The sequence below is a fragment of the Coregonus lavaretus genome, assembly GCF_964263955.1.
Source record: "Coregonus lavaretus genome assembly, chromosome: 22".
Taxonomy (NCBI): Eukaryota; Metazoa; Chordata; class Actinopteri; order Salmoniformes; family Salmonidae; genus Coregonus; species Coregonus lavaretus.
Window position 1 is genome coordinate 42,727,907 of NC_140009.1, and position 27,347 is coordinate 42,755,253.

General features: G+C 43.1%; 1 protein-coding gene and 1 pseudogene across 2 annotated transcripts in view; both read left to right on the forward strand.

Annotated features, from left to right (window-relative positions):
* The first annotated feature begins 2,298 nt into the window (after positions 1-2,298).
* LOC311149963 (serine/threonine-protein kinase mTOR-like) overlaps positions 2,299-27,347 on the forward strand; it is a 178,028-nt pseudogene continuing 152,979 nt past the window's right edge. Inside the window, exons 1-11 of the transcript in view lie at positions 2,299-2,328; positions 2,831-2,953; positions 4,409-4,530; positions 13,502-13,750; positions 14,211-14,326; positions 22,260-22,417; positions 22,719-22,811; positions 23,046-23,182; positions 23,578-23,713; positions 24,322-24,484; positions 24,776-24,790. The product of the transcript in view is annotated as a serine/threonine-protein kinase mTOR-like (transcript). The remainder of the gene's footprint in view (positions 2,329-2,830; positions 2,954-4,408; positions 4,531-13,501; positions 13,751-14,210; positions 14,327-22,259; positions 22,418-22,718; positions 22,812-23,045; positions 23,183-23,577; positions 23,714-24,321; positions 24,485-24,775; positions 24,791-27,347) is intronic.
* On the forward strand, positions 10,365-12,060 carry LOC311149346 (intelectin-like). Its single transcript, XM_084186517.1, has one exon. It carries the CDS (start codon positions 10,429-10,431, stop codon positions 11,419-11,421), a length of 993 nt encoding a protein of 330 aa, XP_084042643.1. The 5' UTR covers positions 10,365-10,428; the 3' UTR covers positions 11,422-12,060.

The following is a 27,347-nucleotide window of genomic DNA, read 5'->3' on the forward strand; positions in this document are numbered from 1 at the left end:
TCCTCCTGCTCGGTGTGCGCCCAGTGTAAGGCGCCTAGACATCTGCCTAGGGGTAAGTTACTACCCCTGCCCGTTCCACAACGACCATGGTCCCACCTCTCGGTGGATTTTATAACTGACCTTCCCCTCTCTCAAGGGAATACTACACTCCTGGTCGTTGTGGATCGGTTCTCTAAGGCCTGTCGTTTGCTCCCCATGCCGGGTCTTCCTACTGCCCTACAAACCGCCGAAGCACTATTCACTCATGTGTTCCGGCACTACGGGGTGCCCGAGGACATTGTGGCTGACCGGGGTCCCCAATTCACCTCCAGAGTCTGGAGAGCTTTTATGGAGCGGTTGGGGGTCTCGGTGAGTCTCACCTCGGGTTACCACCCGGAGAGTAATGGGCAGGTGGAACGCGTAAACCAGGATGTGGGCAGGTTTCTCAGAACATACTGCCGGGACCGGCCGGAGGAGTGGGCGAGATATGTGCCCTGGGCTGAGATGGCACAGAACTCTCTTCGCCACTCCTCCACCCAACTAACCCCTTTTCAGTGTGTTTTAGGGTACCAGCCGGTTCTGGCACCATGGCATGAGAGCCAGATCGAGGCCCCCGCTGTGGATGAGTGGGTGCGGCGCTCGGAGGAGACGTGGAACGCTGCACACGTCCATCTGCAGCGTGCCATACGTCGACAGAAGACGAGCGCCGACCTACACCGCAGTGAGGGGCCTGTGTACGCACCTGGAGATCGAGTCTGGCTCTCTGCCAGAAACCTGCCCCTCCGCCTGCCCTGTCGGAAACTGGGTCGGCGGTTTGTAGGGCCATTTAAAGTCCTGAGAAGGTTGAACGAGGTTTGTTATAGATTACAGTTGCCAGTGGAGTATAAATGTATTAACCCCTCGTTCCATGTGTCCCTTCTCAGGCCGGTGGTAGCAGGCCCGCTCCAAGAACATGAGATCTTGGAGACCCCCCCGCCCCCGTTGGACATCGAGGGGGCACCGGCGTACACCGTGAGATCCATCTTGGATTCTAGACGTCGGAGAGGGGGTCTTCAGTATCTAGTGGAGTGGGAGGGGTACGGTCCGGAGGAGCGGTGCTGGGTGCCGAGGAGAGACATCTTGGACCCGTCGCTCCTGACGGAATTCCATCGGGGGTATCCGACGCACCCTGCGCCGCGGCCTCCGGGTCGTCCCCAAGGCCGGAGTCGGCGCGCGTCTGGAGCCGCGCGTCAAGGGGGGGGTACTGTCACGGTTTCGGCCGAGGCTGCCTCTCTCCCTTGTTCGGGCAGGCTTCGGCGTTCGTCGTCTCCGGAATTCTAGCTGCCACCGATTTATGTTTTCATGTTCGTTTGCTTTTGTCTGTTTGTGTCACACCTGTTTCTGTTTTACGTGATTAGTATCCTATAAGTGTCTCGTTGTGTTTGTCTTGTGTTGTGTGTGATTGTTTTCGTCAGTGTTGTGTTTGCTCGGTTGAGCATATTTCTCTCCACTGCGCTGGAGCTCGTTTGCACTTGTTTCGTGCACTACATATTTTGTCGCACCTGTTTGTGCGCATTTTGCCTACACGCCTTGGGCGTAGTTTAGCTGTTGGGCTTTGTTGCCCTGTTGCCTGTGTTTGGGTCGGAATACAGCTTTTGGAACCTACCGTCTGCGTCCTGCATCTGATTTCCTACACCACACCTACACACGCCCTGACAGCACTATAGAAAAGTTAGTAGTTTTATTAAATTAATAATTTTAAATGTCATGGTATACCCTTCTATGTAACAATGTCACAATTTAATTAAGAAAAAAAAAATCAGTATTAAAATAGGCCTATAATGACTACTCACACAACTATTCAAATATTAACTTTGGATATTCTAATATTCAAATAACGGTGCACATCCCTACAGTACTATACAACTTAATTGATTTAATGAGGATAGGGTCAAATTGCCAAAATGTATAGGCACTCCTGGGTAGCTACTGTTTTGGAAGCGTTTTTGCATTAGAATATGTTACAAAACTGAACACCCATTGTCATTTTGTTGTATGGCAGACAGAATCACACTAGTGATTACTGACGATATCAACCATGGATGATGTTAACCTTTTTTCTTTCTAACGATCACTGTCTTTCTCGCTCTCTCCCGCCCCTTTTCCTCTCTCAGACCAAGACATCCACTACTGAGTGCTGGCCTCTCTGGACGATCACTTCGATGTCCACCTGGCACAGGCGGAGAACCTGCAGGCGCTGTTCTTAGCGCTGAATGATGAGGTCTTTGAGATCCTTGAGCTGACCGTCGGACACCTCAGTAGCTGAATCCCGCCTTTGTCATGCCCTTCCTACGCAAGATGCTCATCCAGGTAATGCAAATAGGAAACTTGTGTCTCGTGTTTTATTTGAGTAATTGAACCCATTTTCCAGGTAAGTTGACTGAGAACACATTTTAATTTACAGAAACAGCAAACAGAAATGACTTATTTTACCTGTAGGTATTTCTGTGCAAGATGTATCGAAAAAACGCTTCAGAAGAAACCGATAGGTTTTGATCTATTTTAGGTATAGTTCTGTGTGTCGTACCCAAGATGGTAAAGCTTCCTGAGTGTCAGTGGTGGACCAGCCATTTCAATAACACACCAGCAGATGGTAGTCAAGTTAATGTTTCACAATGTGGCTTGAATTACAAATGTCAGACTATGTTGAACTATGCTAAACTATGCTTTGGGGTTCTACCTTTTGAAGGGAATAGGAGTGACTCTCGCTCACAATTAAAACCATGATGTTTTATTAGTTAAGTCAAAAAATAAATAAAAGCCTTGATAAGAATGGATGCTAAACGATGGTGTGTGCTTCTACCTGTTCCAGATCCTGACTGAGCTGGAGCACAGTGGCGTGGACAGAAACAAGGAGCAGAGCGCCCGCATTCTCGGTCACCTGGTCTCCAACGCCCCCCACCTTATACGCTCTTACATGGAGCCCATCCTAAAGGTACATACCGTAATCAGCACTGGCCCCTATGACCTTTTGTCCTCAGACCCTTTAAAACGTTTTACTCACTGAAAGTAACATACTGTGTAGCTTGTTTTTGGACACAGGTCCAGGAATGGCTAAAGGATTGCAATATTTACCCGGAACTAACCTTGCAGATAGCATTACTGGGTGATCTGAAAAGTCATAGTCAATCAATCAATAATATAATAATACTTTTAGCAAAAATGTTTATTTTTAATTCACAATCTGTAGAAGCAATGAGAATAGAAAGGTTCAGAATTTTTGTAAAACATCACAGTACGGTCGAAATATATATGGCAAATAGAAATCCTATATGGATGGTGTTAAGAGATAGATGGGAGGAATTGAATAGAGTTGAAGGATGGGACTAATAACAAATAACAACAAATAATAACAAAGATAGCTAATAATGTAAGCATACTGTGTCCATAATAAGTATATAGGTTGTATGTTGGGAGCTTTTGGGAAGGAGCACAGTTAGAAAGATATGGCATATAGAAGCAAACCGGATGGACACCATGAAAATGATCGGAGAGGTTGAGAGTAGAAGAAGTTCAGGAGCAAAAATATATATATATATATATATATATATATATAATAGAATTATTGTAAAATTAACTCTGTCCATAAGGTGTAGATAGTAAGTATAGACCGGAAGTAGAGGCCTGGGCATTGTTGTTCACTAATTTACTCCAAGTAGGGAAAGGATGGTGGGGTTGAAAAGTAATAAAGGGGAGTATATATATATATATATATATATATATATATATATATATATATATATATATATATATATATATATATATATATATATATATATATATAAATAAAAAAACATGGGGGATTGGAAGTGATGCAGACAATTACATTGATAGAAGATACAATCTATCTGCAATATTAAGCTGATCCATTCCCCCTAAAAAAAACAAAAAAACATACTGTATAGGTGTTATACTATGTATAGGATAGATTTCATCCTAAATGTACCGCCGTCAGCGCTGGCCCTTATGTTAACTACCTTATAAAAGCTTCTGAATGTTTTACTCACTGAAAGATCATTATACACTACCGGTCAAAAGTTTTAGAACACCTACTCATTCAAGGGTTTTTCTTTATTTTTACTATTTTCTACATTGTAGAATAATAGTGAAGACATCAAAACTATGAAATAACACATACGGAATCATGTAGAAACCAAAAGTGTTAAACAAATCTTAATATATTTTATATTTGAGAATCTTCAAATAGCCACCCTTTGCCTTGATGACAGCTTTGCACACTCTTGGCATTCTCTCAACCAGTCACCTGGAATGCATTTCAATTAACAGATGTGCCTTAAAAGTTAATTTGTGGAATTTCTTTCCTTAATGCGTTTGAGCCAATCAGTTGTGGTGTTATCTCAGTCTGGTCTGGTCTATCTCTGTCCGTCAGGCTATTCGTGTTCTGGGCTTGCTGGAGCCCAGGACCCCTACAAGCATAAGATGAACATTGGAATGATCGACCAGTCACGAGACGCCTCAGCCTCTCGGATTCCAAGTCCAGCCAGGACTCCGGCCGCCATCTTTAACTCTTTAACACCTTTGTCTTCCTTCTCTCTCTCACACACACACACGCACATTAGCTTTGGTGTTGGTGAGCAGCGTTCACCTCTTTTTCCTCTGTGGTATTACCGTTACACTAGAGAAAGCTATTTGCGTTTTCAATTACCAAAGGTGCCGGTTCTAGCTGCCACAAGTACCCAATCCCAGCTATGAGCTGGGCTAACAAATAGCCATATCTACTGACTGACTTTATTATCACTGGAATCTGCTGCATGTAGGGCACCGCTGAGGCCTAGCAATGTCAACAGAATTTATGATTTGGCTTAACAACCCGTCGGAGCCCAATTGTCTTTGTACGTCTGCACGCTTTCTGTCTGATTGCGAACCAAAACATCCAACACAGGGAGGCTGACCTCAGTTCAGACAGAAAGTGATCGCGCTAAGTGCTTTAGAACCTGTTAGAGGAGGGATATCTGATCAACATTGGCCCACATATTAGGCCCCAAGACTTGGAGTCTTTACCGTAAATCCTGATGTATACGGCTTTGTAATGATTTTATAGGTCATATAAAATTCCTAATGGCACATGCACTGGCGAGACCACCGCCTTGACGTCATTCGGGTCACAGGATTAGGCTACACTGTCCACTGTAGATTGAGGGTGCATTATATCACTTTATCATGAACGCAGGTAGTGACCCGATTCCGTGTTTTAGACTGAGCCCCCAATGTTTATTCATGCTTTGGCAGAGTCCTCAAAGATAGTTCCAGGTCAATGTCACATTACATCATCGAGTTTATACAAGGCTACACGTCTGATAATACCATTTGCAGCCTCCTGTGGCGCTATCTTTTCAGTCAGTCCAGAGAAACCGCTTGCAAAAATGACAGCAGGGGAAAAAGTAAAAAAAAAAACAGCAACTTAAAACAAATGTTTTATGTCATGTGAATCAATTTACCGGGTGCATTACAAGGAAAGTGCATGGAAAATGTCAATAAGGACCTATGTGTCACTAACGCACAGATGCGCTGTGACTTTGGGCTCTGTGGACAGTAATAGTTTTCGCAGGCCTGCTCTCTCTCCAATGGAGGATATGGTTACAGCCAAGGTCAGTGTCTGGAGCAGCTATAGTCTATGGCAGCTGGCTGCTGCTGTGTACTGGGGATCCTGCACGTCCTGCTTCAGTGCTGGAAAGCAGTTGGCTATGTCAGTGGTCTGCAACTTGTGGCTGCATATCTGCATTTGGCTCCATAGCTGCCCCTTTGTGGCTCCAGTGGTGGGAAGTCTTTGGCTAGGTGCACCACTTCACCTAAACCACCACCCCAGTGATTTAAACACCAAGGCCTCGAATGATAATGGTATAACGTTACAGCTTGCTCAGGGAGAGATCTGATTAAAATGTGCCAGTTCCAACAGTACTCTGCACTCTGACGCACTGTAACTCACACAAACCTAGATGTGTGTTGTTCGGGGGGTGACGATACTTCAGGACCCATGAAGGCAGTGGTGAGTATTGTCATACCTAATTTTCATACTTGAGTGAAAGTAAAGATGCCTTAATAGAAAATGACAAGTGAAAGTCACCCAGTAAAATACTACTTGAGTAAAAGTATTTGGTTTTAAATATACTTAAATATCAAAAGTAAATGTAATTGTTCAAATATACTTAATTTATACTTTTAGTTTTGATACTTATTACAGCCTCGAGTCTTCTTGGGTATGACGCTACAAGCTTGGCACACCTGTATTTGAAGAGTTTTTCCCATTCTTCTCTGCAGATCCTCTCAAGCTCTGTCAGGTTGGATAGGGAGCGTCGCTGCACAGCTATTTTCAGGTCTCTCCAGAGATGTTCGATTAGGTTCAAGTCCAGCCTCTGGCTGGGCCACTCAAGGACATTCAGAGACTTGTCCCAAAGCCACTCCGGCGTTGTCTTGGCTGTGTGCTTCGGGTCGTTGTCCTGTTGGAAGGTGAACCTTCGCCCCAGTCTGAGGTCCTGAGCACTCTGGAGCAGGTTTCCATCAAGGATCTCTCTGTACTTTGCTCAGTTAATCTTTCCCTAGATCCTGACTATTCTCCCAGTCCCTGCCACTGAAAAACATACCCACAATATGATGCTGCCACCACCATGCTTCACCGTAGGGATGGTGCCAGGAATCCTCTAGACGTGATGCTTGGCATTCAGGCCAATGAGTTCAATGTTGTTTTCATCAGACCAGAGAATCTTGTTTCTCATGGTCTGAGAGTCCTTTAGGTGCCTTTTGGCAAACTCCAAGTGGGCTGTCATGTGCCTTTTACTGAGGAGTGGCTTCCGTCTGGCCACTCTACCATACAGGCCTGATTGGTGGAGTGCTGCAGAGATGGTTGTCCTTCTGGAAGGTTCTTCCGTCTCCACAGAGGAACTCTGGAAATCTGTCAGTGACAATCGGGTTCTTGGTCACCTCCCTGACCAATTGCCCTTCTCCCCATATTGCTCAGTTTGGCTGGGCGGCCAGCTCTAGGAAGAGTCTTTGTGGTTCCAAACTTCTTCCATTTAAGAATGATGGAGGCCACTGTGTTCTTGGGAACCTTCAATGCTGCAGACATTTTTTGGTACCCTTCCCCAGATCTGTGCCTCGACACAATCCTGTCTCGGAGTTCTGCTGACAATTTCTTTGACCTCATGGCTTGGTTTTTGCTCTGACATGCACTGTCAACTGTGGGACCTTTTATATAGACCGGTGTGTGTGTGTGCCTTTCCAAATCATGTCCAATCAATTGAATTTACCACAGGTGGATTCCAATCAACTTGTAGAAGCATCTCAAGGATGATCAAATCGAAACAGGATGCACATGAGCTCAATTTTGAGTCTCATAGCAAAGGGTCTGAAACTTATGTAAATAAGGTATTTCTGTTTTTTATTTTTAAATGTGCAAAAAAATACATTTGCAAAAATGTCTAAACCTATTTTCGCTTTGAGAATGTGTTATTTCATTCATTTTAAAATAAGGCTGTAACGCACTAAAATGTGGAAAAAGTCAAGGGGTCTGAATATTTTCCGAATGCACTGTATCCTGCCCCTTTATATAAAATGTTAGCTTAACAAATCAAGTAGTATCAAATGTTGGTTCTACACAAGCAATTAAAGTTATACACTTGTAGAATTTGAAAAGATATCTAAGTAGCCCAACAGATAGTGGTAGACCTAATCACCGACAATGATGAGACAGCCTGTAGGGAGGAGGTCAGAGACCTGGCATGGGGTGCCAGGACCACAACCTCTCCCTTAATGTGAGCAAGACAATGGAGCTGATCGTGGACTACAGGAAAAGGCGGGCCGAACAGTCCCCCATTAACATCGACGGGGCTGTAGTAGAGTGGGTCGAGAGTTTCAAGTTCCTTGGTGTCCACATCACCAACAAATTATCATGGTCCAAACACACCAAGACAGTCGTGAAGAGGGGACGACAACACCTTTTCCACCTCAGGAGACTGAATAGATTTGGCATGGGTTCCTCAAAGTTCTACAGCTGCACCATCGAGCGCATCATGACCGGTTGCATCACCGCCTGGTATGGCAACTGCTCGGCATTTGACCGTAAGGCGCTACAAAGGTAGTGCGTATGGCCCAGTAAATCACTGGGGCCAAGCTTCCTGCCATCTAGGACCTATATACTAGCTGGTGTCAGAGGAAGGCCCAAAAAATTTTCAGACTCCAGTCACCCAAGTCATAGACTGTTCTCTCTGCTACCGCACGGCAAGCGGTACCGGAGTGCCAAGTCTAGGACCAAAAGGCTCCTTAACAGCTTCTACCCCCAGGCCATAAGACTGCTGAACAATTAATCAAACTATTGTTTTTACACTACCTACATGTACAAATTACCTTGACTAACCTGTACCCCCGCACATTGACTCGGAACCGGTACCCCCTGTATATAGCCTCGTTATTGTTATTTTTTTGTGTTAAGATTTGTTTTATTTTTATGTTTTACTTTAGTTTATTTAGTAAATATTTTCTTAACTCTATTTCTTGAATTGCATTGTTGGTTAGGGGCTTGTAAGTAAGCATTTCACGGTAAGACCTGTCATATTTGGTGCATGTGACAAATACGATTTGATTTGATGATATTAAAGTTAAGCTAAAAACAAGACAGCGCTAATTTTCAATGCTGAAAAAAATAGGCTATCCAAAGGTATTATAAAATTATTTCACTTTAGTCGCCCAGGGCAGGGAATAAGTTACCTGTATGGTAAGGCAAAATATAATAATAAATAATACAAGGTTTCAAGGTGCGGTTTATTTAACATTTTAATTCAAATTCGTTGTTAACCAGGGTTTAAACATTATCGGAACTTTCCTAACACTTTACACTTGCATACGGATTGAAAATAGGGGATTTGGACAATGATAGGTGCCTAAATTGGAATGCAGTGGCTGTACAGTAACATGCTATACATGACGTCAGAGCTCATGGATTTTGTGACAGTCGTTCTGAACTTTTGTTGTCTGAGTGAGAGAAATGCTGTAAATTAAGAGAAGTCAATGTATTTTGAAAGATGAGACATGGCGGAAAATAATAAATACCGGTTTGATGTCATACAAGGAAGCCAAACACTCTTGAGTCCAAATGTGCAGTTCACATTTCCATATCCTAGACTCATGTAATATACAGTGGCAATGTTAATGAACACTGTGTTTGATGTTCACTTACAAGATGACATGGTGTTGTACCCTGGGTTGTCCTGAACAGAATAAGCCTATGTTTTTTTTGTGAAGAAAATGTTTGCGGACCGTGCTTCTGAATGCACTCTTGACTCCATTTTATGCCCACCAAAATTACGATCTGCTTCTCTGAATTGCCTTGTGAAAGCCGAACACTGTATGTTCGTATGTTATAATTTAGCTAGTCATGTTGGCAATAAAACGAGCTTTAATGGACAAGTTTTGGATTGCGTTAACAACAGTAATTTTGTGATGGCGGGGATGCAGGGCTGTGTTCCAAACAAAACAACTACAAGTGTGCTTACTCTTGTTCCTCAAAGGCACAGCTAGGAGAGCTCAAAAGAGCACTTATAGTTGAAGACTTCTTTGATTCAAAGTGCATTGAAATGACTTAGGAACTGTGCACACTTTGGAGAGGTGTGTGGCCACTTGGAGGCATCAGTTAGTTCTCTCACTCAAACCCTTGTAATTATTTTGTCTTATGTTGCACCTACCCCAAATTTGGTGAGAAAATAATTAATCAATAATCATGTTACTGAATGTATCCAGAGTATTTTCAGATTTCGTTATCAACAAATGCGGCAAAAAGTACAGTAAATGTAAAATCAAAAGTGTAATGTTTGGATTTAATGTTTGGTCTTGTGTGGCTCAGTTGGTAGAGCATTGCGCTTGCAACACCAGAGCTGTGGGTTCGATTCCCACGGGGGACCAGTACGAAAAATGTATGCACTCACTACTGTATGTCGCTCTGGATACGAGTGTCTGCTAAAATGTAAACATTTATTCAGTCTTGTGTCAGATGAACTGTTGTGTCCTCACCTTTTAGTCTAATAATCTCCAAACCGTTCCCTTTTAATTGCTACAATGGTTATGCATATGCTTTCTAAATTTCTTCTCTAAGAAACATTTCAATTTAGCCCTATCCATGTAGGCCTATTCCCACGAGGGTAAAGGGTTAAAATTCCAGAAATCCTTTGTTGGAGGATTCTGGATTTCCTGCTTATTCCCTCCTGATTCTATGAATCTTCCAACCAGGTTTTCTAGAAAACCTGCAGATTTTGAGAAAGTTACTGGAATTTAGCAACTCTATTGACAACTAAATCAAATATTAACTCCAAATGGATGTTGAACTGGTCTTTGTCCAGTCTGTCAAAGAGACTAGAGCGCGACACTGAACAGATACTTCACTGAGAACTCACCACAGAATAAATGAAGTATTGTGTTCTCCTGATGATGAGCCATCTACTGATGGCGCAACTGCCTCAATTTGTAAAAGCATTACAAGAAAATGGGCATGAAGAGTCTCCAGTAGCCACAACAGTCTTGAACAGTTTGGAGAGGCTGAGAGACAGGGCCAGTTTCATTGCCAAAAGCTGTAAGGAAATAAGAGACAGATATGACCAAAAAGAAGATGGGCTGTACTACCTAACCACAGCCAACGGGGTGGTCTACCAGACCTTCTGCGACATGACTACTGCTGGCGGTGGCTGGACACTTGTGGCGAGCGTGCACGAGAACAACATGTATGGGAAGTGCACGGTGGGCGACCGTTGGTCCAGCCAGCAAGGCAGCAACCCCAACTGGCCAGACGGAGACGGAAACTGGGCCAACAGGGTTACTTTTGGAACCGCAGATGGCGCCACGTCAGATGACTTCAAGAATCCTGGGTATTATGACATTGTGGCAGAAGACATGTCGGTTTGGCACGTTCCCAACAACTCCCCTATGGAACACTGGAACGTAGCCGCCATCCTTCGCTACCACACCGAGAGACGCTTCCTCACCATTCATGGGGGAAACCTGCACCAACTCTTTAAGCTCTACCCAGTGAGATATAATGCTGGGGCATGTGGCAACACAGGACCTGCCATTCCAATCGTGTACGACTTTGGGAACATAGAGACCACCAGAAATTTTTACGGACCCCATTCAAGAACCCAGTTTGAGCCTGGCTTCATTACTTTTAGGCCAATAAATAATGAACGTGCAGCCATGGCTATCTGCTCTGGGGTCAAACCAACACCGAACACGCGCTGCGACACTGAACATTACTGTATTGGTGGTGGTGGACACTTCCCTGAGCAGGCCCCTCGTCAGTGTGGCGACTTCCCGAGCTTTGACTGGAATGGCTATGGTACCAACACAGAATGGAGTTCATCAAAGGAGATTACTGAAGCAGCTGTGTTACTTTTCTACCGTTAAAATCCATCCTATTGATTATCAATGCCGTCAGATGGCAAGATGTAAAGATGCATTTTGTTAATACTGTTTGCTTATAATATAATGAACATCACAGAACTATGATTTCCATTTGTTTAATCTATATGTACCGAATACATAATACGTTTATCACATTTCCTTGTTTTAAAATCGAAAGAGATGAGTATTACAATTTTGTGAATATGAATGACTGAAATAAAGACTAATCTAAAGGAAAATTGATAACAGTTGTGGTTTCAATATGCTTTGTCTTGTAGCCATGAAAGACATGCCATAGTTTCTAGTTTTTTAACTTTACTGTGCGTTGTTCAGTGAGCTGCAGTGCGTTGTCAAATCACATGTCTGTTCCCTGTGTAACATCAATATTGCAATAAACTACATAAATGTTTATTTAACCTGCTACAAACAAATACAGGTACTGTACTGTCACATACAGTGCCTTCAGAAAGTATTCACACTACTTGACTTTTTCCACATTTTATTGTGTTACAGCCTGAATTTAAAATGGATAAAATGTAGATTTTTTTTTTGTCACTGGCCTACACATAATACCCCATAATGTCAAAGTGGAATAATGTTTTTCGAAATTGTTACAAATGAATTAAAAATGAAACACTGAAATGTCTTGAGTCAATAAGTATTCAACCCCTTTATGGCAAACCTAAATAAGTTCACGAGTAAACATTTGCTTAACAAGTCACATAATACGTTGCATGGACTCTGTGCAATAATAGTGTTTAACATGATTTTTGAATGACTACTTCATCTCTGTACCCAACACATACAATTATCTCTAAGGTCCCTCAGTCGAGCAGTGAATTCAAGCACAGATTAAAAAAGCAGACATTGAATATCCCTTTGAGCACGGTGAACTTATTAATGACACTTGATGGTGTATCAATACACCCAGTCACTACAAAGATACAGGCATCCTTACTAACTCAGTTGCCGGAGAGGAAGGGAACCGTTCGGCGATTTCACCATGAGGCCAATGGTGACTTTAAAACAGGTACAGAGTTTAATGGCTGTGTTAGGAGAAAACTGAGGATGGATCAACAACATTGTAGTTACTCCACAATACTAACCTAAATGACAGAGTGAAAATAAGGAAGATTATGAAAAATAAAAATATTCCAAAACATGAATCCTGTTTGCAACAAGGCACTATACTGATTTGATTTGATTTACTGCAAACATTTTGGCTAAGCAAATAACTTATTGTGCTGAATACAAAGTTATGTTTGGGGCAAATCCAATACAATACCTTACTGAGTACCATTCTCCATATGTTCAAGCATAGTGGTGGATGCATCATTTTATGGGTATGCTTGTAATTGTTAAGGACTGGGGAGTTTTTCAGGATAAAAAAATAAGAAATGACTGGAGTTAAGCACAAGCAAAACCCTAGAGGAAAACCTGGTTTTATCTGCTTTACACCAGACACTGGGAGATTATTAACCTTTTCAGCAGGACAATAACCAAAAACACAAGGCCAAATTTACATTGGTGTTGCTTACCAAGAAGACAGTGAATGTTCCTGAGTGGCCGAGTAACAGTTCTGACTTAAATCTACTTGAAAATGTATGGCAAGACCTGAAAATGGTTGTCTAGCAATGATCAACAACCAATTTGACAAAGCCTGAATAATTTTGAAAATAGTAATTGGCAAATGTTGCACAATCCAGGTGTGGAAAGTTCTTAGAGACTTACCCAGAAAGACTCACAGCTGTAATTGCTGCCAACGGTGCTTCTACAAAGTATTGGGGTATGAAAACGTATGTAAATGAGATCTCTATATTTCATTTTCAATACATTTGCAAACATTTCTAAAAACATGTTTTCACTTTGTCGTTATGGGGTAATGTGAGCAAAAAGTATATTTAATCCATTTTGAATTCAGGCTGTAACACAACAAAATGTGGAATAAGTCAAGCGGTATGAATACTTTCTGAAGGCAGTGTAAGGATGGATTTCTCTCTCTCTCTCTCTCTGTGGCATGCAAATCATTTATTTTAGTTCTTAATAAAAAATGTTTTTATTTCTCTCTATCTCTCCCTCCCAGTTGACTACAGCACTAGTGAGATGCTGGTGAACATGGGCAACCTCCCCCTGGACTGGTTCTACCCAGCAGTAGCCATCATGACGCTGATGTACATTCTGCGACCCCTCCCTCTCCAACCACTCCACCATGGTGGTGCAGGCAGTCATCTTCATCTTCAAGTGTCTGGGCCTTAAGTGTGTCCAGTGTCTGCCCCAGGTCATGCACACCTTCCTCAATGTCATCCGAGTGTGCAACACCAGCTTCCGAGAGGAAGCTAGCTAAAGCTAACACTAGCTAAGGCAAATGTTAGATAAAGCTAACGTGTTTCATTATTTATTTTTTCTTGTTGATTGGCGATTGTGGGAATTATTGTTAATGTATTTTTTTGGGGCTGACATACCGTCACCAGTTTCTTGTGCAATTATATTAAGGAAGTATACTTAACTTTATGGTTAACTTCGCCATTGTCACGTTTTTAAATGTAGAACCTTTCCAACTCTGTTGTTTGCTGCTTTTTTACAAAGTTGTTTTGCACCAGCCCCTTTTTATTACAACCACACGTTTTCCACTCCATAAATTCACCCTGGATCATGGTGTCAGGGGCGTGAAATCCGGAGGCGAGGTGCCCGTAACTAAAGCATTGACTCTCGACCAGATAGTTTCCCGAACTAAGCCTGACTGGTGAACAATCAACATGTTTTGTTACACCTGTTATTTTCTTCCCTCTCAGTTTCTCTTCCAGCAGATGGGGGTGGTCGTGTGCTTTGTGAAAATCTGCATCCACCCCTATATGGATGACATCTTCACCCTTTCTCTTTTTTCGACTTGTTTAGAAACAGCTGCAAACTCTTAATTTTGTACATTTCTCTTTCGACTTTCCTAATTGGCGTTAATTCATAAGGGGAAATGTCACTTGAGCCTGACTCTTTGGTGGCACGAAGACTGTTTGTCCATGTAGAATGAAAGAGTTGCTCAATTAAAAGCCGTTTGTTAAGGATCATATTTTTTAAAATATAAAAGTCGTATTCAGAAATGAGTATTTGAGTTTTCTAACAGTTTTTAAATTCTACGGTATTGCAATATTTTATTAAACTTCTCCACTCTACAGTGTCATTCCCTCCAATTAATTGAACTCTTCAATAGTGGAAGAGAAAGACCTCTATCGATGCAGGAAGTCCTAGTCTGAAAGTGACTGTTAAAACCTTTGGCTCTGCTAAAGTGGACAAACTGTCTAGCAGCACATACTCATATAGCAAGGAAAGAAATATAAAATGTCCATTATTCACTGGTATCTCAATAACATTCTTAACCTATGTGTAGGGTGCCGTCTTTCGGATGGGACGTTAAACGGGTGTCCTGACTCTGTGGTTACTAAAGATCCCATGGCACTTATCGTAAGAGTAGGGGTGTTAACTCTGGTGTCCTGGCTAAATTCCCAATCTGGCCCTCATACCAGCATGGCCACCTAATCATCCCCAGCTTCCAATTGGCTCATTCATCCCCCCTCTCCCCTGAATCTATTCCCCAGGTCGTTGCTGTAAATTAGAGTGTGTTCTCAGCCAACCTACCTGGTAAAAGAAGGGTAAAATAAAACTGGGCCATTGCACATTTTAGCTGAAGTTAATAAATGGCAAGTAAAACAAAGGGATCTATTCATTGTAGTAACCGTCTACCTCATGCATCCAGATGATTGGCTGAAATAGCCATTCGGGACTTCAGGAGTTGAAATCACATAATCTGCTGTCGGTATAGCAACCCTAACGTAGGCTAGTTCCAGTCAGACCAGGAAGAGGGGCTTGGAATACTGGCCACTCACAAAATACCTCCATGAGCTTTCACAGCTGAACGCTATTGGCACCAGTGGTGGAAAAAGTACTAAATTGTCATACTTGAGTAAAAGTAAAGATATCTTAATTGAAAATGACTTAAGCAAAAGTGAAAGTCACCCAGTAAAATACTACTTGAGTAAAAGTGTAAAAGTATTTGGGTTTTAAATATACTTAAGTATCAAAGGTAAATAGAATTGGAAAAATGTACAGTGCCTTGCAAAAGTATTCACCCCTCTTGGCGTTTTTCCTATTTTGTTGCATTACAACCTGTAATTTAAATGGATTTTTATTTGGATTTCATGTAATGGACATACACAAAATAGTCAAAATTGATGAAGTGAAATGAAAAAAATAACTTCTTTCAAAAAATTATATAAAATAAATAACAGAAAAGTGGTGCGTGCATATGTATTCACCCCCTTTGCTATGAAGCCCCTAAATAAGATCTGGTGCAACCAATTACCTTCAGAAGTCACATAATTAGTTAAATAAAGTCCACCTGTGTGCAATCTAAGTGTCACATGATCTGTCACATGATCTCAATATATATAAACCTGTTCTGAAAGGCCCCAGAGTCTGCAACACCACTAAGGAAGGGGCACCACCAAGCAAGTGGCACCATGAAGACCAAGGAGCTCTCCAAACAGGTCAGGGACAAAGTTGTGGAGAAGTACAGATCAGGGTTGGGTTATAAAGAAATATCCGAAACTTTGAACATCCCACGGAGCACCATTAAATCCATTATTACAAAAAGGAAAGAATATGGCACCACAACAAACCTGCCAAGAGAGAGCCGCCCACCAAAACTCATGGACCAGGCAAGGAGGGCATTAATCAGAGAGGCAACAAAGAGACCAAAGATAACCCTGAAGGAGCTGCAAAGCTCCACAGCGGAGATTGGAGTATCTGTCCATAGGACCACTTTAAGCCGTACACTCCACAGAGCTGGGCTTTATGGAAGAGTGGCTAGAAAAAAGCCATTGCTTAAAGAAAAATATAATCAAACACATTTGGTGTTCACCAAAACATATGGAAGAAGGTACTCTGGTCAGATGAGACTAAAATTGAGGTTTTTGGCCATCAAATAAAACGCTATGTCTGGCGCAATCCCAACACCTCTCATCACCCCGAGAGGGGGGGGGGGGGGGGGGGGGGGGGGGGGGGGGGGGAATAGTTATATACTCTCAAGTTTTCTGTTTTTAGTCTTATTTTGTCTTATTTGTTGTTTGTTTCACCCAAAAAATATTTTGCATCTTCAAAGTGGTAGGCTGTTGTGTAAATGAAATGATACAAACCCCCAAAAATATATTTTAATTCCAGGTTGTAAGGCAACAAAATAGGAAAAATGCCAAGGGGGGTGAATACTTTCGCAAGCCACTGTACTTAAGTAAGTATAAACCACTGTACTTAAATAAGTATAAACCATTTCAAAATACTTACATTAAGCAAACCAGATGGCACACTATTTTTATTTTTTATTGACGGATAGCCAGGGGCACACTCCAACACTGACATAATTTACAAATGAAGCATTTGTGTTAAGTGAGTCCGCCAGATCAGAGGCAGTAGGCATGACCAGGGATGTTATCTTGATAAGTGTGTGAATTGGACCATTTTCCTGTCAAAATGTAACTAGTACTTTTTGGGTGTCAGGGAAATGAATGGAGTAAAAAGTACATTATTTTCTTTAGGAATGTAGTAAAGTAAAAGTTGGCAAAAATATAACTAGTAAAGTACAGATACCCCAAAAAAACTACTTAAGTAGTACTTTAAAGTATTTTTACTTAAGTAATTTACACCACTGATTGGCACATCAATGTATTGCGTAACTACTTTCCTTTACACCCCCATTATCTCCCAATCACCAGTCGCTGTGACAGATCTTAAGCCCTATGTTTTTCTAAATGGTGGCGGTTGAATTGAATTGAATGTATTTTGGGTAACAGACATATTCAACAGAATGTACAATGTGGATCCAGAGGATATCACTAAAAAGTATTAATTAAAATGTTTGTTTCCAAAGTGGTCCTCGGTGGTAAAAACAATAACACATATAATGATTAAAAGGCAATACAAAATTACAAACAACCATAAATACATTCATTTATATTGACATCCTAATAAGTGGCGCTATTCACTGCACTTTTCCCTAACCTTAATAATCAACCATAATAATTTCACATTAAAACAATCTATTCATTGCACATCATACCTATCATTCAAATAAATACACCTGACCAGCAGTAGGGGGCACAAGGGGCAGTGGAGTGGTTTCTCTTACTTAGACAATCTTGTCCTAATGAAAACCAAGCTATTTCTACTTTTTCTTTGCTTGATCTCCAAGGGGAGGCTATTCCATAGACAAATGCCTTTATAGAAAAACGTGCTCCTCGCAGTACTGTTTAATCTTGGGATTTTACAAGACATAACACTAGCTCTGGTGGTATTGTAACTGTGTTGGTTATAGACCATATCAGTGTATTATTTTCATATTACCTGGGGCATGATCATTTAAGATGTCAAACATATGATTAAGTTTAAGTTGGTCCACTCTGGACTCCAAAGGCAACAAGCCCTCCCGGATCTCCTGTACCCCTATGTGGGTCCTAGGGGGGACATTCAGCATATACCTGATAACATTATTTTGCATGACCTGCATTCTCTTTTTCAGCTTTCTTGATAGTCCACTATACCAAGCAGAGCAGGCATAATCAAAATGACACTGAATCAAGGTTGAGACAAGCAGCTTTTTACCTTTTGATGTTAAGATATCTAGTGTTACGATATACACATTTCAATTTGTTCGCTATTTTAGAAATAATTTTAGCAGCAATCAGGTCTCCAGAAAGGGATTGATCTAGGAACACACTAAGATACATTACACTTGTTTTAGATTCAATTTCCTTGCCTGCACAGTTTACCTTTATCTTGTCAGCCCTAAGCAATCTACGTTTTGTTCAAAACAAACAAAATCGATTCAGTTTTTCCCAACTGTAGCGACAATTTGTTGTCAGTCAACCAATCTCTAACAAAATGCAATTCCTTACTCAGGGTCTCCTCTATGTAAACGTTATCCTTCCCTGATACCAGTATGGCTGAGTCATCAGCATAAAGCAGGAGTTTGCACTTTAATGTATCTGGCATATAATCAACATATAGAAGAAATAAGAGAGGCCCTAAAATGTATCCCTGCGGTACTCCACAGGATATTTCTTTGGTCTCTGACAGAACATAACCAACATTACATACTTGTGTTCTGTTGGTCAGATAAGACCTAAACCAATTCACTGCTACATCATTTAGACTCATGCATTTTAGTTTCATCAGGAATATATCATGGTCCACAGTGTCAAAAGCTTTCTGCAAGTCTAACATGACCATACCTGTATAGTTCCCCTTCTCACTTTCCTGCTTGATGTGGTCAAAAAGGTGGAAAAGGCAAGTATCAGTGGAATGAGCTGTTCTAAAGCCAGATTGGCGTTCATAAAGAAGTTTGTGCTCGAGAAGGTATCCCTCAAGTTTAATTTAAAAACGAATCTCTCAACAACTTTGGATAAGGTGCTGAGGATCGACACAGGCCTGTAGTTTGGTGGAGGAGGAGTCATTTTGAGAAAGGATGTCGAGTTGATTGACAGGAAATTGACGTCCCGCTACTCTGGCATGTGAGGCCATCTTAATCTTCCATCTTCTTCATGGAAACACCATTTGACCCAGTTACCCCAGTCCTAGACCCTCACATCTCACCTAATGTGCATGAGGTAGTGCTTGGTCGCTAGCGCTCTGGCCGTACCCACAGAGGCTCTTAAAAACCTCTACAAACTGTAAAAAGCCCCAAAACATAATGACCTGGACTTCAGGTCAACTCATTATTCAGGAAAAATACATTTCTCAATACAGGGGTTATGTCCCTACATGGCTTATGGGTGTTATCCTTCCTTGAGATCCATCTCCAATTGGCACCAATGAAGGATTTACGCAGAAGTGGTGCATGCAGATCTCAAGTCAGAATAATGCCATACATTTTGTACATTTGACCTTTTAGTCTTTTAGCAGACACTCTTATCCAGAGCAAGTTACAATCAGTGCATTTAACTAAGGGAGGTAAAACAACCACATACAGTGCATTCAGAAAGTATTCAGACCCCTTTTTTTCCCACATTTTGTTACGTTACAGCCTTATTTGAAAATGAATATGATATATTTTTTTACCCCTCATCAATCTATACATAATACCCCATGATGACAAAGTAAAAACAGGTTTTTAGACATTTTTGCAAATGTATTAAAAATTAAAAAACAGATACCATATTTACATAAGTATTATGGAACATTTCTTAGATATTTTATTTCAGCTCATGAAACATGGGACCAACCCTTTACATGTTGCGTTTACATTTTGTTCAGTATACTCGTATACAGTGCATTCGGACCCTTTGCTATGAGACTCGAAATTGAGCTCAGGTGCGTCCTGTTTCCATTGATCATCCTTGAGATGTTTATACAACTTGATTGGAGTCCACCTGTGGTAAATTAAATTGATTGGACATGATTTGGAAAGGCACACACCTCTCTATATAAGGTCCCACAGTTGACAGTGCATGTCAGAGCAAAAACCAAGACATGAGGTCGAAGGAATTATCTATAGAGCTCTGAGACAGGATTGTGTCGAGGCACAGATCTGGGGAAGGGTACCAAAACATTGCTTCAGCATTGAAGGTCCCCAAGAACACAGTGGCCTCCATCAATCGTAAATGGAAGAAGTTTGGAACCACGAAGACTCTTTCTAGAGCTGGCTGCCCGGCCAAACTGAGCAATCGGGGGGAAAAGGGCCTTGGTCTGGGAGGTGACCAAGAACCTGATGGTCACTCTGACAGAGCTCCAGAGTTCCTCTGTGGAGATGGGAGAACCTTCCAGAAGGACAACCATCTCTGCAGCACTCCAACAATCAGGCCTTTATGGTAGAGTGGCCAGATGGAAGCCACTCCTCAGTAAAAGGCACATGACAGCCCGCTTGGAGTTTGCCAAAAGGCACCTAACGGAAAGATGAACTGAGCAAAGTACAGAGATCCTTGATGAAATCCTGCTCCAGAACCCAAACATCTCTGGAGAGACCTGAAAATAGCTGTGCAGCGACGCTCCCCATCCAACCTGTCAGAGCTTGCGAGGATATGCAGAGAAGAATGGGAGAAACTCCCCAAATACAGGTGTGCCAAGCTTGTAGCGTCATATCCAAGAAGACTTGAGGCTGTAATCGCTGCCAAAGGCGCTTCAACAAAGTACTGAGTAAAGGGTCTGAATACTTATGTAAATGTAAGATTTCCGTTTTTTTAATGACTAAAATGTAAATGTAAATGTAATACATTTGCAAACATTTCTAAAAACCTGTTTTTGCTTGGTCATTATGGGGTATTGTGTGTAGATTGAAGAGTGGAAAAACAACAACTTTTCATCCATTTTAAAATAAGGCAGTAACGTAACAAAATGTGGAGAAAGTCAAGGGGTCTGGATACTTTCCGAATGCACTATATCTGATTGAGCAGATTGTGGTGGCCCTAGGCGGCGAGTTCAAGCTCTTCCTGCTGCAGCTCATTCCACATTGCTGTATGTCTTCATGCACCACATGAACACAGGCCGCGGTGTCAGGCCGTACATCCAAACAGATTTACATCTGGGGGTTTGCTTGCCCACCTTTTGATCAGAGTTGGACCTTTTTCCAAGAAAGTGTCAGCGGGCAGAACTGGTTGAAATGACATTTACCTCTGGATGTACTGTATATATCAGTCCAGTTATGTCATTGCCCGCTCATTATTTAATTGCCTTAACGAGTAATGACATGTATAAATGTCTGGTCCAACATACAGAGTTAAATTTGAGTGCGGGAGTCTCTTTGATAATTTTGGAATATGTAGTGTGTTTTATATTCCCAGCACCACGTATAGGTAATGTGCCGGTGCGTTCGTTAATATTTGTTCTGAACTTTTTTCCTGTAACCGTTGATGACTACATCAATACACATTGTAATTGTACAGCGTCAGTCATGGTTAGTGAAATATACAGTATGAGGATTTGAGGAACCATTAGATAAATTAAATTGTTTATCAGTTCTGTAAAAGCATTAATCTACTTCACTACTGCCACAACATGGCTCCTTCAAAGTCTAGTTTACTTCCTATTCTTCCAGTTACCATTTGTTTGTGGTTGCCATCAAAACTCACCCCATGACTCTTTGACTCTAGCCAAAACACCATCTCTACAACAACCCAGCCAACGAAGCATAGCTGGCACTCTCTCTTATTTCACCTATTAGCTATGACACCGATACAGGTTTTCCTCAAACAGTAAATCTTGCTGGTGAAAATAGATCACAGGGCAACATCGCACTATAACTAACCCACCACAGTTATTCAACCTCTCTCAGTTGTAGCACTTGTCTTGTTTCTCTAAGGCAGCGATGAATATTAGCCAACCAGAAGCATACAGCTAGTTTCAACCCCCTACACTATGTCTGGCTATGGTCTATAGAACCTGAATTCTGGGTTAAGTCCCAAATAGCACCCTATTTCCTATATAGTGCACTACTCTTTCCCAGAGCCAATAGGTTTTTCTTCAATACATTTGCACACAGCTCTTTGATTCACTCCCATGTTACATTTTCTTTCCCATCTCCTCCCAATTGGTACTATATAATTTACTGTACTGAAGAAATGGGGCCCAGTTTCCGAGATACAAAGTGCCAGGGTCTTACGTTTTATTTGTCACACTCTGTTCTTTACCTATCTGGGCATCATGGAGGAAATGTGTTCATAAATACTTGGGGCTTAGGGCAGAAAGTGCTTGCCAAGTGCCCCCATTTTGATGTTCCTCTCAGCTCATCCACACTCTCCCAGTGCACTTTGGTAGCTGAGCTGTGTTTGGGGTGTTGTCTATCCCGTGTTTCCCTCACCCCTCAGGGTTTCCTTGGAGACGTTTGACAGGCTATGTCGCTGGACTTCACAGATTACGCGTCGTGCATCATCACACCATAGTGCGCGCGCTGGACAACACCCCCAAGCTACGCAGCACGGCCATGGATAAGCTGTCCTCGCTCGTCTTCCAGCTGGGTAAGAAGTTACCTCGTTGTTAGTAGTGGAACCGCTAACAGGAGCTGACACACACAACCCAGGACCAGAAGTTCCCCTTCAATTGACTCCTGTGCCATCACACGGTGCCACAGCGGCAGTAGGGAGTGTTACTGTTTAACAGAGTTGATGAGGTCACCCCCCCTTAGCCCCACCCAAACCTTAAAAACCCAACCACACCACATGCAGGGAAGTCTGGCCCCGCAGCAGCTTTTGATCAAACCATCAAAAGCATCGGCGGTCTGTCATGTGTGTCTCTTATCTCTCTCTTTCACTACTTCCCTTCTTTAGTACCAGATCTTCATCCCCATGGTGAACAAAGTGATTTTGAAGCACAGGATCAATCACCAGTGCTAAGACGTGCTCATCTGTCGGATCGTGAAGGTCCGTTTTTTGTCTCACATTGTCAGCACATCATGAAATGTGTTGAGAATAGGCAGTCTGTGAGAAACGCACAAGGCAAGTTTGAACAATTATAATTCCAAGCAGTGTAATAGAAGAGGATTCATTGAGGCACATTGCTTAGAGTGTGTTTCTCTTCAGGAAGGAAATTAATATTTTGGGCACAACACATGTTTAGAAGCCCTGGGCTCATCGTGGTAACCATGTTTATCTCAGGGGTACACTTTGGCGGACAAGGAAGAGGATCCTCTAATCTTCCAACATCGCCAGCTGCGCAGTAACCAGGGCGACGTCAATAGTGCCCCAGCAGAGGCGGGGCCAATGAAGAAGCTCCACGTCAGCACCATGGCCCAGTAGAAGGTCAGGAGAAATAACATGTCATTTCACTTCCTTGACTGTGTCTTGTATTACGCTTCCATTTCAACTAATATGTTTTTTTTTTCTCAAACAGGTAGTGCTTTTGGTTTTAGAGACTCATTATCAAATCACTTCATGATCAGAGTTGATAAGTCAATTTTTCAAATAAAGAATAAAATATATATATATTTGACAGTCTGCTCAGCTTTCATCCAAATTTCCCTCTCAATAAGATACCAATGCCCAACGATTTGAGGCGCCTTTGTTTCAGCATGTCTAATAATTTCAAAACATAGTGCGAGACACTGACCTGTCAGATCTGCTGATAGAGATTTCTTCCATCTTCCCTCACCCAACTGATGCCATAGGAAGCGCAATAACATGATTGTATAAAAATAAATTATTGTGCCGCTTGTAAGGTGTCCAAGGACGATTGGCTGGAGTGGCTGAGGTGCCTGAGTGTGATCCTGCTTAAGGACCTTGAACTCGTGCTGGTCGCTGGCCCAAACCTACATTCCCCTGGCCAGGTATAGCTATCCCTCCCTCCCTACCTCCCTCCCGCCCTCCACCACACTTCAGAGCACCAGGCAGTCGCCCGTTTTCCCACAGAGGTCCTCAGTAAACGACAGAGGTCCTCATAAGTGTAGTTTAGTGCAGAGGTCCTCAGGTTGCAGTTTAATGTGAACCAAAACACCACTCTTTTCCACTCTTAAACCAAATCATATTTTTTTTTGCTGGCATATCTTGAGCACACCTTGGACTGATCTTGAGCACACCTTGGACTGGTGTGGCATCCATAGGCTGTTTTTATTTTCTGAAGCCTAGCCAATATGATGTGGCCATTCAGCAGATGCTTTCATTCAAAGAGAATTACAATTCACTGTGACTTACAATTTACTAAAGGTGCATAAACAACAGCATTGCTTGACATTTTTTAAAATTCATAACTATCTAACAAAAATCCACAAGAAAGCATCCAATTAGAAAAAAAAATATTTCTGTAACAGTGCTTTGAGCCAAAAAAATGCTTTATGAATGAAACGTATCGTTATTATAATGAAACATTCACCCCCAAAATCCTTTATACTGATTGTGATCTGATCTAATGGATGTTTACTCTCCCTTCCATCGTTAGGGATCTGTTCAACACAGCCTTCCTGTCGTGCTGGTCGGAGCTGAGCGAGGACCAGCAGGACAAGTTGATCCGCAGCATCGAGCTGGCCCTCACCTCCCAGGACATCGTCGAGTTCACCCAGACCCTGCTCAACCTGGCTAAGTTCATGGAGCACAGCGACAAGGTGGGTTCACATTAGGAGCAGGGCCCGACAGAAGGAGTCTTAAGCTCCAGTCCTGGATAGAGCTACTTGGTGTGCAGGCTTTCGTTCTAGCCCTGCAGTAACACACCTAATTAAAATAATAAACTCATCACTATCCTCAGTCTGGGCCCTTATTAGCTGAATCAGGTGTGGTGATGAGCTGGAATAAAGGCCTGCACGCCCCGGAGTTGGAGAACCCTGCTTTAGAGCAATGCCACATCATCCATCGATTCATCAATCCACCCATCTAATGAATGTTCTGTGTTTTTTCAGGGTCCTCTACCTCTGAGAGTGTCACGGATTCTGCCGAGGCTGCCCCTCCTCCTTGCTCGGGCAGGTTTCGTCGTTCGTCGTCACCGGAGTACTAGCTGCTGACGATCTATGTTATATGTTTCTATGTTCTACCTGTTGTGTCAGATTGTTTCACACCTGTTGCCCATCTTGTAATTACTCCGCCCCTATTTAACCCTGTGGCTCCCATTGTGTTCTGTGCGTGTTTGTTGTTTGTTCGCTGATGTCGTTGGTGAGCGGGTTTATTCCTCCCTGCGTGGAGGCTTCTTGTTTCTTTACGTGTATTAGTAAAGATACGTTTTTTCATTGAGTTCTGTGTCCTGCGCCTGGCTTCAGTCAACCGCATACACTGACATCATGACAGAAACACGCACCACGATGGAGTCAGCAGGAACAACTGGATCTACGAAGACGATGGAAGAACGAGTCCAACGTCAACGGACGATGATCCAGAATCTCTGTGCTATGATGAAACGAGTGTTCCAGATGATGGAGCAAATAGAGAGAGGTGGTATCCCTTCACCATGCCCAACCACACCACCACCTGCTACACTGGCTACCACTTCGCCACCTGGGTCCAGGGGAATTCGGCTCTCGCTCCCGAGGGCATATGACGGTACACCTGCCGGGTGCCAGGGATTTCTCCTCCAGGTAAAGCTTTACCTGGCCACCATTCACCCGGCGCCCTCGGGATACGAGAGCGTGTCCGCCCTCATCTCCTGTCTATCAGGGAAGGTGCTTGAGTGGGCTAACGCCGAGTGGGGGAATATAGACTCGAGAACTGTCCGCTACGAGGATTTCACCCGCCGCTTCCGGGCGGTATTCGATCATCCACCAGAGGGGAGAGCGGTGGGAGAACGGCTGGTCCACCTACGACAGGAGATGAGGAGCGCGCAGGATTTTGCGCTGGAGTTTAAGACTTTAGCAGCCAGCGCGGGATGGAATGAGCGGGCCCTTATCGACCACTACCGTTGCAGCTTAAGAGAGGACGTCCGCCGGGAACTGGCCTGCAGGGACACCAATTTCAACCTGGACCAACTGGTGGGCATGTCCATCCGGTTGGATAACCTGTTGGCAGCCCGCGGACGTTCTGATGGGGGTCTGTCCATTCCATCCCCCAGCACCTCCGAGCATACCCCCATGGAGCTCGGAGGTGCTGCAGGTAGGGAGACTGGGAGAGAGACTGTCCCCTGCACCAAGTGTGGCCGCAGAGGACACACTGCTGGTCGGTGCAGGGGAGGGTTCTCAGGAGGTCGAGGCAGCAGGCAGAGCACTGGTCGACCGTCTCAGGTGAGTAGGCACCAGACTAACCCAGAGTTCCCTGTTGCTAATATGTGTGTCGACATTATGTTTCCAGATTTTTCTCCCCATTCCCAGCATAAGGCGCTAGTAGATTCAGGCGCGGCTGGGAATTTTATTGATCGCCAGTATGCACGTAGCCTAGGGATTCCCACAGTGTCTGTTGATAAACCTTTCCCTGTTCACACATTAGATAGTCGCCCGTTAGGGTCAGGCATAATCATTGAGGTCACCGCTCCACTGCTAATGATGACGCAGGGGGGTCATGAGGAGAGGATTAGCCTCTATCTGATTGATTCTCCTGTGCATCCTGTGGTGTTGGGACTTCCCTGGTTAGCCATTCATGACCCCACGATTTCATGGCAACAGAGGGCTCTCAAGGGATGGTCCAGTCAGTGTTCAGGGAGGTGTTTGGGAGTTTCCTTGGGGGCAACTTCGGTGGAAAGTCCAAACCAGGTTTCCACCATGCACATTCCATCTGAGTATGCCGATTTGGCTATCGTCTTCAGTAAAAAGAGGGCGACTAAATTACTACCCCATCGTCCGGGGGATTGTGCGATAAATCTCCAGGTAGGAGCTGCACTTCCCCTGAGGCAGGGGAACATTCGGCCATCCACTTCACCCGTTTCCTCAAGTTTCTTTTTTGTGAAAAAGAAAGATGGTGGGTTACGCCCGTGCATTAATTACCGTGGCCTAAATCAGATTACCATCAAGTACAGCTATCCATTACCTCTGATAGCTAGTATGACGGAATCATTGCACGGGGCACGCTTTTTCACAAAATTTGATCTTAGGAGCGCGTACAACCTAGTGCGTATCCGTGAGGGAGATGAGTGGAAGACGGCATTTAGTACCACCTCTGGACATTTTGAGTATCTGGTCATGCCATACGGGTTAATGAATGCTCCTTCAGTTTTCCAATCATTTGTGGATGAGATTTTCAGGGACCTGCACGGACAAGGGGTAGTGGTGTATATTGATGACTTCCTTATATACTCCGCTACACGGGCCGAGCATGTGTCCCTGGTGCGTAAGGTGCTTGGAAGACTGTTGGAGCATGACCTGTATGCTAAGGCAGAGAAATGCCTGTTCTTCCAGGAATCCATCTCTTTCTTGGGGTACCATATGTCCGCGTCAGGGGTGAGGATGGAGAGTGACCGCATTTCGGCCATGCGTAATTGGGCGACTCCAACCACGGTAAAGGAGGTGCAGCGATTTTTGGGTTTTGCTAATTACTACCGGAGATTTATCCGGG